The 13,111-nt window shown below is 39.1% G+C and overlaps 1 protein-coding gene across 4 annotated transcripts in view; it reads right to left on the bottom strand.

The window, feature by feature from the left end:
• Positions 1-13,111, bottom strand: part of RBMS3 (RNA binding motif single stranded interacting protein 3) — a 722,164-nt gene that overhangs the window by 604,668 nt on the left and 104,385 nt on the right. For all 4 annotated transcript variants that reach the window (XM_072853929.1, XM_072853928.1, XM_072853930.1 and 1 more), the window contains one exon: positions 9,174-9,242. In XM_072853929.1, coding sequence (XP_072710030.1) covers positions 9,174-9,242 — 69 coding nt within the window. The remainder of the gene's footprint in view (positions 1-9,173; positions 9,243-13,111) is intronic.

A 13,111-nucleotide genomic window follows, 5' to 3' on the forward strand; every position in this document is an offset into this window, starting at 1 on the left:
GGCACAAAGAGCAGAGTCCATCTGTTACTTTTAAATAATAGGACAGGGGGGCAAAAGTCTCCTAAAAATAACTTAAACTCTTCTGCTCCCACCTATCTTCCAATCTTTAAAAACATTGGAACACTGAAGAAAGTGGGGGGGGGACACACAGTAGTATGCATGTAGGCTGCAACTTGTCATACTAATTATCTTTTGCATCAAATTGATTGCATTAACCAGAAAGCAGAATTTAAAAAAACCACACTCTATGAACTGTTCATTCCAAGAACAATTAAATCTAAAGTAAGAAGAATCATGACGAATTGCTGACAAGTGTTAAAACATCATCTGCTGGCAGCTTCTTTTTCTTTTAAGAAGATGTCATAGCAAAGTCAAAACCAAGAAGTCTACAGTAGAAGATATCAAATGACACATTTAATAGAACATGAGGCAAGATGTTCGTGTGTAAAATCCTTTGTCAATCTTTGCTATTATTCAACATGCACACATCAGGGATACTACAGACAGTGTAATGGAAAGACCCCACTGTAAGATTCTGTGCTGCTTCAAACAATATTATCTGAAGTTTATCTGACAAGATCTGAACCTTGAGAAGAGTCAGGAATAATGTTGCTAGATGCAGCAAGGAGAGAGTTTCCTTAAAAGACTCACAGATTTAAAGAATTCTGAATTCAATCAACCCAGTATAGAATTTTGTTAGAATTCAACTGTGTAGCTGTGTGAACAACAAAACTAATTAAGCCTGATAGTGAATGTACACGTGTCTTGCAGCTGATTGACTTTAATTGAATTATTCCTAAAGCTCTGGGGTGTTCTCATCCCTTAACCAGAAAATCTGCACAGGATAGAAAGTTTAGCCTCATTCTTGAAAAAAACACGGACACCAACAACTGAGTCTTTTGCCCCAGTTAGGAAATCCATAACATCATTCTCCCCCATGAATTGCCCAATGGCTAGTGAAGGGTGATCTCATGCTTTCTTTTGGTGTGGCATTACCAACCTCCCTCCTCTGCTGTGCTCTTACAATTTACATAGAAACTTCACATCTCTGGAAGGTTCAAGAAACTTGTACCCTTCCCTTTCTTCACCAAATTCGATCAAAATAGGCCAAGTTATAGGAAGCAGTCAGCATTCACAGAATATCAGTAAGCTTCATTCGCTAAGAAAAACAAGCCAAAGAGTTATGGGAGGAACATTCCAGGAAGTTCTCAAATTGACTCTGTGCAATTTTGAAGTGAGGTTCCCAAAAGAGGTAGGGCAGCTTTCAGTGATAATACAAGATATGACACAGGGAAAATTTTGACTTTCTTGCTTTAAAATTAGAAGAACCCTATTGGTTTCAGTCTTTTTAAATCTTATAAAATTCTCCTTCTAGAAAAAAAATAGTTCTGAGTGACAAAATAAGTACAGCTGACAGACACTTTTTGGAAACGTTTCATGTCTATGGAAGTCATCACAAACGCTGTTACTTCCCCCTCATCCCTAGCACACACTTCTCTATGCAGACTTGAACACACTGAGCAGACACTAAGCATAATACTCTCATTTGGTATTTGTCATCAAAAATAATTATATAACAAGTGACTAGATTAAAAAAAAAAAAAGGTTAGCTGGTCTAGAAAAAAATCCTATTATGGCAGCTGTTTAGAAACACCTTTTTGAACAAAAGTTTTTGTCCCTGCATGCTGATTTTAAGATTAGCCAGGCTATAGATGGAATCTTCTGAACCTCAACTTGAAAGTGCAACAAAATACCAATGGTATCTCTGACTGAGTAATGATGAAAAAGGAAACTCATTATGTTTTCCTCTCACACTTGTAGAAGAGAAAACACAATACTGTGTCTTAGAAGAGTCCTCTTATGTTTCCATAACCATTACACCTAAAGTTTCAGGTTTAAATACCATAATCAGGAGAAAGTTCTAACCTTTGAATCATTGGGTCATTGTTGATATAGCATACATACAGGACACGGGAGCAGGGAATCATTGAACAGACCTGTTAGACAAAGCAGCACCTGGTTTAAAAAAATGTTGTAACACCACATTAGATAAAAAGGGCTTGAGAAATTTAACATAATTAGTTTACCAAGACTTAGGTCAACTAGTTGACTTAGATCAACTTCTGCAAAGCATGCATTCTCCAGACTTGCAAGTATTGTAATATTAGACTCATGTAGTCGTTGTGTAATGGGAACTAATTCCTGAATCCCATGTTTGGTGAGGGGTATACATATCTAACCCACAGAGTGGTCTAGCAGGACCAGTCATATAGATTGCAGAGGACAGTTAACCCACATTTTGTCATTTACACTAATCCATGAAGCATAAGCCCTGCTTTTAACTACAAGTTTTAGTTTCTTCCTAAAGATGCACAACTGCTCACATAGTACCACAAGATGAAGACTATTGATGCTATCTGATACAATGTGTTTCTCCACAAGCAGTTAAGGGAAAGAATGGTGTTAGACTTTATCTATTGCTATTGCTTCCCTCCAGGCACAGGGTCTCATCCTGCTTGCAGCATAGGAGACAGATTCACATTCAATTCAGTAGGCTGCTTGGTAATTGTACCGACACAACAAGTAGCATACTTGGATGAGCAACCTTTGAATAACACTATGTACATTTACTCATATTCTGCCACTGAGCAGAAGCAATCAGTTTCCTTTTTGAGTTCCCTGCTTCTTATTTTGCTTAAAAACTCCTTAGCTTTTCAAAGCTAAGTTTATGTTGTACTTTGCTTAGCAACAGATACAACAGCTCCTGAGTCTCATTTGGCTGAGTTATCTTCATACAATAAAAATAGCTTACACATCTTGCTGTACCTATGCATTTAACTGAGTAGCCAACCCAGTGTGCCACCGTCTCTTGTTACTTACATAGCAGTCAGAGCTTAACAAGTCTGCTCTGCCCTTGCCAATGACCTTGGTGAAGTTGGGTTTGTCAGCTCAGGCTGCAGATTCCCATTGCTTTAAAAAACAGATGCCAGGTTCAATCTTCCCTTATGATGGCTTACCAAAAGCATCATGCTGGAAGCAGTGGCCCACAGATTTTACTGAGGAAGCATCAAACTTTGGAGTCAAGCAGAACCTTTAACACCAGGTTTCCAGTTGACTGGAAGAAATCAGCAACCTCTAGCAGAAGAAATGCACAAGTGCTACAAGAGGTGAGACACACAAGAAAAACAGTACCTGTTAGGGTTGTGCTTGACTTGGCTACCTACTATGTGGGTCAGCCTTTATTAACAGTAGACAAAATCCCACAACGCTATAATGTGCATAACATGGCATATACTATGGATGTAATAAGAGCAGCAAGCTTGGAGTACTAACCACAGATATTTGATTTTTCCAATCCTTCAGTGAACTTAGAAGTATAATAATTCTTTTACGTATCATGCCTTGCAACAAGTATTTAATTAGCTAAACTTGCTTCTGCAAGGCACTGCCCCCACCTCAAATTCAAGTTTAATGAATTATCTACGGTAAACCTAACAGAGGCTTGTGGAAATTCAGTGAGTCCATTTGACAACATGTCAAAAAAACTTTAAGAAATCAGGTTTTTTTCATTCCATATTTGATTTTATTCCATGTGCTTACCCAAAGATGATTTAAAACCAAATGTAACTAGGATCAAAGTGCAATGAAAACCAAGTTCAAATGTTGTACAACTATGATGATGTATGGTGTGTATAGTTCTGAAAAGATGTATTATGGAAAGGAGGTATTTAGGGATTTTATACTCAATTTATTGCAAAACTGACAAATTTCCCTCATTAACTCTGATTAAGCCCACTGAATTTTGCTACAGTTCTTTGGTTATACGCCAAGTGCCAGGAGGCAGTAACCTATTTCTGTGGCTTGGGTTGTCTGGTCTGCTTTTGGAAAGTTGCCAGATCTCATTTGACCTTTATAATAAGGTTTAACTAGTAGTTGGACTAAGTCACTCATTTAGATGAGCCGACTGGTGCAGCTCAAACCTAGGTCAACAGTGAAGGAATGTTGTTGCCATTTGACAGCTGTTCAGTGGCTTCTGGGAAAATTGTTGGTGTTCTCAGTACATTTTCTAGTGGACAGGCACTTAACCTAAAGTTTATTGCCACAGTTTGCAGTGCTCAGCGGAAAAGGCAAATGTCTGAGTCATCAGGGAAACAGTGACTTTCTCAATACTGACTTTTTCCAGGTCAGACTTGAGGCGCTGAAGGGAAAAAACCCAAAGATGATTCAAAACAGCCAAATACAGGAATCTTTATAGTATTTAGAATGAGGTATCTTCCACTAGTTTAAAAGAAAAGTCACTTCACAGGAATGGATCTTCTGAGCCATTGCTAACAAGGGCTTCAATAACCTTTATGTTCAGGTAACATGTCAGATCCCATAAAGGGAACTCACCATTATCCATCTCCCTGCTCTAACAAGTGATGAATTCTACTTGCAGATCCCTGTTAATTTGGATACAAGCAGGCTGCAGCAATCCCAACTACTACTGGTTGAACCATCCCAACTGCTACCAGCAGCTGTACCTGGAATGGCTTCTTAAAACTAAGTAAACACTCTACTTTCATACTGAAGGATTGATCACAAGGTTCATTGACCTCATGCACTGTGAAAGAGACTACTGAACTGACAGCCATGTATAATTATCTGCTTATCAACACATTACTGCTCCAATGCATATACAGGAAGAATACAAGGGCAAACACAAGGCAAGAGGAAAGCAGGGACACACATATAACAGGGAGAAAGCAAGACAACTAAGTTACATATACTGCAATCTCTGACATAGAATTCAATGAAACAGCTGCCACAGTAAAACTGGAATATCACCCTTCCTAGCTTCCATCTTCTTCATTGGTATTTCCATCATCTCAATCATGAAGAAGCTGTACAATAAACTATCACATGGAGTGGTAGAAGAGTTGGCCTATTTAAAATTTAGATCCTACACTGAATGTTTATCAACATCCACTGTCTGTTCTGATTCCTCTGAGAAAACTGCTAACCACTGGGTACTAAAATATAGTACTTATCTCTATGTTTAAAGAGCAGGACATTGAAGGAAAAACACATTCTGACTTTAATTAAGGCACTGATGCCAAGTTCAGCAATGGGCAAAGCTTCGGCTATCTGCAAGCAAGCAAGAAGCTTGTGTTGCCAACACTAGAAAGCCAGCAGCAGTGGAGCCAGACAGAGGAACGTTATGGAAGTTTAGCTGAGAGTCCTCCTGTCCCGTGACCCATTGGACACCGTTTCACTTCCTGCATTTTTACTTCATTAGCTCATAAGCTAATGTCTTGCTAATAGACATGGGGAGGGGAAAGATGCTGAAGTGTTCTATATTATTTTTAATGGCATTTAAGACACACCAATTACTCTGCAGGCTCATTTAGCACCTAATACTAAAGTTGCATTCATATACTTCTAGAAAGTAATATAATCTAAGCATCTCTAAAGATACTCCTGCTAACAATTCTTGTGCAAGAGACCTGGAATATTGTCATGAAGGTGCCAGCCAACAGCAAGGACCAAATAAATGGTCTGACTTGACCAACTCCCTAGTGTGCTCAGAGCAAGAAGAGACAGCCTATCTCACAATCATTCAGAGGGAAGGTATCATATCTTCTGCTTGCATATAAAGTGGATTTATTTGTGAGATCTGTTTAGGTGCTACCCACTTTTTGCCTCTCATTGACAGTAGGGACGTAAGCAAGTTATGAGGGTTATTGTCCCACTCTTCTTTCTTTTAGGACACTTCACCTATGGTCTTTTCCAATGCCACAACCTTAAACTAGCATGTGAAATAGTGCATTTCTTCTGTTTCTCTAAGGAACAAATAAGTTTTTTTTCTTCATTTTTACATCTACATTGGCTATACCACCCCAATTGTTCATAGCACTTAGTTCTCAAGTCATTGCTAGTAATGAGTGAATAGTTAATGTTAAAACTGCTTCTAGGGACAATTGAGCTGCAATACTGAGTGCTTTATGTCCCACCCTACCTGTGTACCTACAATTCCTAATGAGAGACAGACTGTCCCACACATGGATATGCCATCACTGTAAGACATTCTGCCTTGGCTGCCATCCCACTCAGCAAAAGCAGCATCGTGTTAGAAATCAGTTACATCATCATGCCTGATAAAGTGCCACTTTCTCCATTTTCATCAGCAGTAAAAGCCAGTTGCACTTCAGGAAGCACACACAGTCCTCAGTACCACAGAAGGACTAAGTTCACTTCAGAGCTTCTCACAAAATTGCTGAAGACTTCTTCACACATCAAGTGATGCCACTAGCCAAGAACAGCAGCGTAGGCTATTTCAGCTCATTAGCATCAGTTTGTATCTTCTCCTTGATTCTATCCCTCAAGCCAGTGCACCTGAAGGCAGTAAGGTCCAACACAGCTCCATGGATGCCAGTTCAGAAGCTGAGATTTGGTTTGGCTTCCCTGCCCACCCCCCCAATCCTTTAATTAAATAGATTAATTCCTTGGCTCCAAAAAAGGTCAGCCTTTTAGACTATTGGCTTCTTATTCTGACATTGAGAAAGTGGAGTGCTTGAAAAAAGCTAGCTTGAAGCAGGTAGTAATGCCTCTTTCCCAGGGCAGTCAGAAGGAACCTCTTAATCAAGTTTTAAAGATGCCTCCCCTGCAGCAAGACACTTTCCCAGGCTCAAGGGGCAGGAGAAAAAAAACCAAACCATTCTCCGAACAGCTTCACATCAAAAAAAACCTGAGCACACAAATTCCACATGTCCATGAGAGCAATGAGTTAATAGGAACTTATTAAAAACCTTCCCCAGACAGCTTATTTGAGATAGATAAACATGCTTCAGCTTATCCAATACAAAATATAGGCATGTCTGGGTAGCACAAAGCAAAATAAGTCAGTGAAAAAAAGTGTTATTTTCAGTGACTCATTGACACCACCTGCAGAAGCCTTTCAAATCTCTCACCCAATGGACCTTCAAACTTCACACAGATAGAGGAAATGAAAAAAGAAAACTTGGGGGAGGGAAGGAGGAAATCAATTTAACTTTTAACATTTCTTAGATGCATCAAAGGTCTCAGCCATGTAGTTCTATTAGGTTTCTGTGTGGATTCTTCTAAGATGTACATGGAAAAGCCTTCACTGGGTTCACTGCATGAGACTGAAGAAAATGCAGACAATATGAATTTGAACTTTAATCTTTTTCTTTCCTGGAAAGCCATCTTCAAAAAAAGTTTATTTAAACTATATATAGATGCTGGCAAGTTGCAAGGCTGAATACAAATCTCTGATCCAATACAAATATTTTGCTACTCTCAGCTCATGAGAGTGCACAGCAGTACTCAGGTCTCCCAAACTGAACTGCAGCATGGCTATGCATCCTCACAGTTGGTACTGGTATTTGTAATATGTGTGAGGCAAGTTTATAAGCTTATTAAACCCAAAGCACAGAATACAAAAGCTTACAATAAACAAGAATGAAAAAGAGAAGATTAGAGTGTAAATGACAAAGGAAGATGAGATTAAAACGTGTGGGGTACAACATAGGTGGAAGAGAATTACCACAGGCATGCTTTAATACAGTACGACAAATTTTTTTTCCTGCAGATGCTGGATAGTCTAGACATACTTTCAAACAACATTCCTCATAGTTAATCCCTCAACTCTGCTAGCTATTTGACAGGGTTGTAACGCTATGAGCAATCTTTGTTATGTACTTATTTTCCCCTCCCTCCTCAAAAAGGAAATCAAGTGTGTAGAGTCTAAAGTGCATTTCATGTGATTTGTTATATGATCTCCTCCTGACTTAGAAATGCATCTCCCATTAACAGGCAACTGCAAACACACAGAAAGAGGGGAACGGTCATTGCTGTTTCAGCCTTGTATGTATTAGTGGTACTCCATGAACTTTTTCTTGCTCACTATCTGATCCCCTGGGATGGGGCAAGCAATAACCACTGAAAAGAATTAACCTTCTGCCTATATATTCTTCATTTTTACCCCTCAACAGTGAAAATTCAATATTCAAAAAGTGAAAGAAAAAGAAAACATGGAAACCTTAGCAAGCAAAAAGAACATACTTTTATATAAAAGAGGAGGCACAAGACTCTTACAATACTTTGTGAAAGCAGAACTATTAAGACTGGAAGGATGGTGAAATAGGGAGCTAACAGCCCATGAAGCATTTAGCCACCTTCTTTCCCATCCTAATTTGGATACAAATGAAATTCATAGTTTCTTTGGCTTTAGTTTTCAAGGCCAAATCTCAACTTATTGGAAGTTTCCTCTCTGAGTGTATACATGTCCTTCATAAAAAGGAAAAATCCAGCATGTCAGATCAAGGATTTGCTCACCAGGATAACTTAAATTTTTCATAGTGTCAAGGCAGGGTAGTGGTGTTGTTTTGGGATGTTGTGGGTTTATTTTTTTTTTTTTTAAGAGGAAGTGAGTGTAGAAAGAGGTTGGAAAGAAGCAAAAGTAGAGGTTGGGGGAAAGCAATGTTAACACGATCAATACTGAACAAACACTTGAAGAGTTTCTAAAGAGATTAGTTTTATTACTTAGTCGAAATACATTGTTCTTTGATTACAAAGCAAGCCATGTCCTTGTCTATAGTCAAAAAAGTCTTTTTGTTTTGATAAAGTAACAGAAACCCTGAATAACATTAAAATTCTTATTAAAAAAATCATTAACAATAATATTGCTTTCTGGCTATCACTGAACAGCTTTCCAGCTTCAGTCTGGGTTTATCATAAGTTTTCCTGAAAGTTTTGGCCACTGTAACCACTTCACAACTCAGTTGTTTTAAGTAGTGCAAGAAACGTTGGGGGAAGGGGGACAACATGGGAGAACATGACTCCATACATCGCCAAAGAGCATCAAACACACACATTTCTAGCTTAAGTGACAAGATGCAAAGGATAGGGAGATCCAGCCATAATAACCATTTCTGACAACCCACAGAGAGGCACCACTGCATTAGAGGAATCACAGCCGTACAAGCCGCTCCATGAGCGGCAACTGCATCTAACAGTTTGCCACAGGATATCCTGCAAAAACCTCAGAGATCAGCATGACCTAGTTGGGCTAATGCAGGTAGATGACACTCTCGGATCCCCTCACAGATTCATTTTAAAAGGAAGCATGTGTCAACCTGAGCTCCATATCCTTTTTGACAAGGGCATATTACCTGATGGGGCTGTGAACTGGACCATCTGCTGTAGGAAGGAGCACCAGAAGTCTTGTTGGCTGTAGTTCTCTGCAAGATAAAAGATAGACATGTCAAATATTCACCATCTCCATCATTCACACAGTCAGCTTCACCAATCTCAACCACGTAAACTCCCACAGTAAAAAAAACCCTAAACAAAAACCTCAAGAAACCATAAATATGATACAGTAGCATTAAAAAAATCACAGAGATTAAAGTTTGCTGAATTTGTTACCAATGCTCTGTTCAGCCTTGGACCTCAGAACCTCGATTTTCACCTCAACTTCTGCATGTCACCTACATTGCAAATTTAAATGCTGAGCCCTAACCTAAACTGGGGCTGCAAAGCACTACCCTTCAGCCAGGTAATTCACTCAGATTAAGCAAACATGCTCTAAATTCACATTTATTCCAGAAAGGCATCATTTAAAGGGGTTTGTCTGCCTGTTCCAAGAAGTTATATCTGTATTTTTCCCTAACTCATAGTGATGTTTCATTCCATACTTCATACTAGTTTTATAGAAGCTGTTCTTAACTCATAGAAAATAAAGCAAAATTGTTCTTTCAGAATCACTTCACCTTACTCAAAAATGAAACTTGAATATTTTTGGAATAGATAATAAAATAGATTAGTTATTTACCAACTTCTTTTGAAGAAAAACCACAATCTTTATGATTTATCCCCATACTTCTTTCACCCTATATTTGTTTTCTGAAGCACTAAGAAAAAAAGACCATACCATGGACTTTCATATCCAATATAGTGTCACATACAGACCTTACAATCAAACTGACTTTGATATTGCAGAAGAATCAATATAATATGGTATCTAGCAGAACACCAGCAATTATTTTAGTACACATTACCCCCGGTTTCAAAATTATTTTATACCATGAACTTCTATGCCATTTACTCCTAGTTTAGGCTAGAGCCTAGTGTAACACAGAGCTCCTCCAAATCCACCCCTCACTTATGCAAATTTGGTGCTTCAGAACAAGCCCCAGAACACCACACACCACTGTCAGTAGCCAAATATCTTGCAAGTATATCAATATATGTTGTGTAAGCTCAGGTACTACAGAAACCTTGTGACAACAAGGCTATCTGTATCAGGAAGATCAGATAGATTTGAGTTACCTGCTCATGAGATCTGAATTCAAACAGGCTTTCCAGACATGAGATATTAATTTATCAGTACATTATGACACCAGCAGGATGCTAATAGGGGGACAGATTCATATTTGAACCATATGGACATAAATTATACTAAAAAAATTCAAGTAAGACAATCCATGCGAGATTTATACCGCAATGTAGTATACTCTTTGTAAGTATGAAAATAAATTGCTTATGGCTTTTAACACCCAAGGATATAGTACATTTCTATGCCAATTATAACCACTAGGGCTTATACAGCATTACATATTCTAAAGCTGGCATGTCATTTCCACTAATGAGAAACAGCCACTGCTGTAATTGTGCTTTTGTGTTAGTCTATCAAAAAGCAGTTATTTTACAAATTTGATTATTAGCATTACTGTATAGTGTATTTAGCTTCTTCTAGACACCCTTAGAAGGATAGGCATTTTTTAATAAACAGATACATCATGCAATAGAACAACACTTTCTTTTGATAGAAACTTCAGAAAAGACAAACTGCACACAATGTTGATTTCAGCTTTATAAAAACTTATGAAAACTATCTCCATCTGCTTCAGAAGAAAGACTGGTCAATCTACGAATAACAAGTTAAATAAAGAGATAGCCGGAATTTTTCTGGAAGCATCTGGAAGTTGTTTTCCAGCAAGATACCTTTCCACAAGCACCACACACCTTTCTTAATTAATATATAATGTATGTCTGCCTTTAGTATTGTCCAATAAAAACTGCATATTCCTCCTGTCTAAACACATAAATAGCAGTCTGGTTTCATTACTTACTCCAACACCTGTTACCTCTAGTAAGTACATTTCCTCTACAGTAATCACTCTTTTGAACTCTTCCACCTTAATTTCAAGGACATCCCAAAGAAAGATATCCCACAGAGAAACAGTACCACAATATTACAGAGAAACAAGAGAACCCTTTCCAGGCCAGGCAGCCAGCAGACAAATACTTCCAGAGACAAAGGCAGAAGATCATTTTTTGCCTAACTTTACAAACAAAAAGGACCAGAGCATCAGAAGTATTTAGAAGCTGACCTCCATCTTCCAATTCGATTAAGAGGTAGGCACTTTACAGAAAAATTTGTAAAAACAGTAGTATAAAAGGTCTAAGAGTAGCATTTATTTCCCCTATCCTCCCAGGCTCCGCTCCGCCCCCCCATTCATAGATCAATGAGTAGGATCACTTGCATGTTCCAAGGCAATCAAAACATTAGGTTATAGAGCAAAGGCTTACACACAGGAGCTTCTATATCAGATCATTGGAGTAGATTCTGAAAGATCTGGAAAATACTTCCATCTGAGCTCCTCTCCAAGTTCTAAGGGGCAACAGGAAAAAACCTGAAGGCTAGGCCACATCCCTTGCTTGTCTCAGCAGTTAAAATATTTGAGGCAAGTGACTTAAAAAAACATACATAAACAAAGTCCAAACACACACACACTCTCACTCTTATTTCACTGGAATCAGTAGAAGTTGGACAACCACCTACCTTTAGGAGTATGACCCTTCACACTTAGCAGCCAAGATCACAAGCTAGACCACATTCTCTGCAGGATGAACAGCTTTTGCACACAGCTTGCACTACAAAGGAGACCTCAAGGTGTTGCATTTTCACTAGGTACTTTACCAGGGAGAACCTGGGCTGCATTTAATCTCTTAAGCCACATCCCTTTCTTCAGTTAAAATCACCTTCCTCATCACTCTCCCTTTTGAGAAAGAAGGAACACATACACAGAACATTTAAGGACTCTCCCTCTGGTACAATTAGCACTTGAGCCCAAGCCCTGGACATAATCCCCCCCACCTCTAGTCTTGTAGAGCTCCGTGACAGCATCATTTGAAACATCTAAACCAAGTAACTCTCAACTCTCCCAAGGCCTCCAGCAAGCTGCCACTCTTGGCTAACTTTATATCCAGCCCTTGAACCTTCCCAGCCCATTTCTGCTCCCTGCAAGCTGTCTCTCAGCCATATGTAGGTACAAAAAAAAACCCTCCCCAACTATTAAAAACTAATTAGGACTGACTGTTCTAATTACCTGCTTGCCAAAGCTGTTCCTTATGTCCTTGCCCCTCTCCTCATTCCCCCCCACCTGTGAAGAGAGGTTAAACTCACAGAGCTGCAGGTGACCACCAGTCACTTTAAAAGACCAATGAACTTCTGCTGAAAACTTTAGAAAGGTAAAACAATTTTCACAGCAGACTGTACTTCTGAAGGCAATAAAACTGCCAATTGGACATGTGGGTTTTGGTGGCTGAGCTGGACGTTATGGGAAAAAAAAAAAGAAGGGAGAGAGGAAAGCTGGTGGTCTGCACACCGCTGCCCAGACAACAGTCAGTATGAGGGGAGAAAATCTGATGTAGGTGCAGGTGCAACATGTCTCCAAGCACATGGCCAGACCCAAGCCTGAACATGAGGAACGGTGATGAAACATCAGGCTGCCTCCAAATCCCAGTGAGAGCAGGAAAAACGTACTTTTCATAGCAGTGAAGTGGCACAGATAAAAGAAGAGCAAATGACGCAGTGTACGTGCAAAGCTGCTGTTTTATAATGCAGTTTGCAGGAGAACTGTTTTCTCAGAAGATTCTTACTACTGAACGCAGTAGATAACAGAATCACAGAATCGTATAGGTTGGAAAAGACCTTTAAGATCATCGAGTCCAACCGTAAACCTAACACTACCAAGACCACCACTACACCATGTCCCTAAGCACCTCATCCAAACAGCTTTTAAATACCTCCAGGGATGGCGAC

The sequence above is a fragment of the Ciconia boyciana genome, chromosome 2, assembly GCF_034638445.1.
Source record: "Ciconia boyciana chromosome 2, ASM3463844v1, whole genome shotgun sequence".
Classification (NCBI taxonomy): Eukaryota; Metazoa; Chordata; class Aves; order Ciconiiformes; family Ciconiidae; genus Ciconia; species Ciconia boyciana.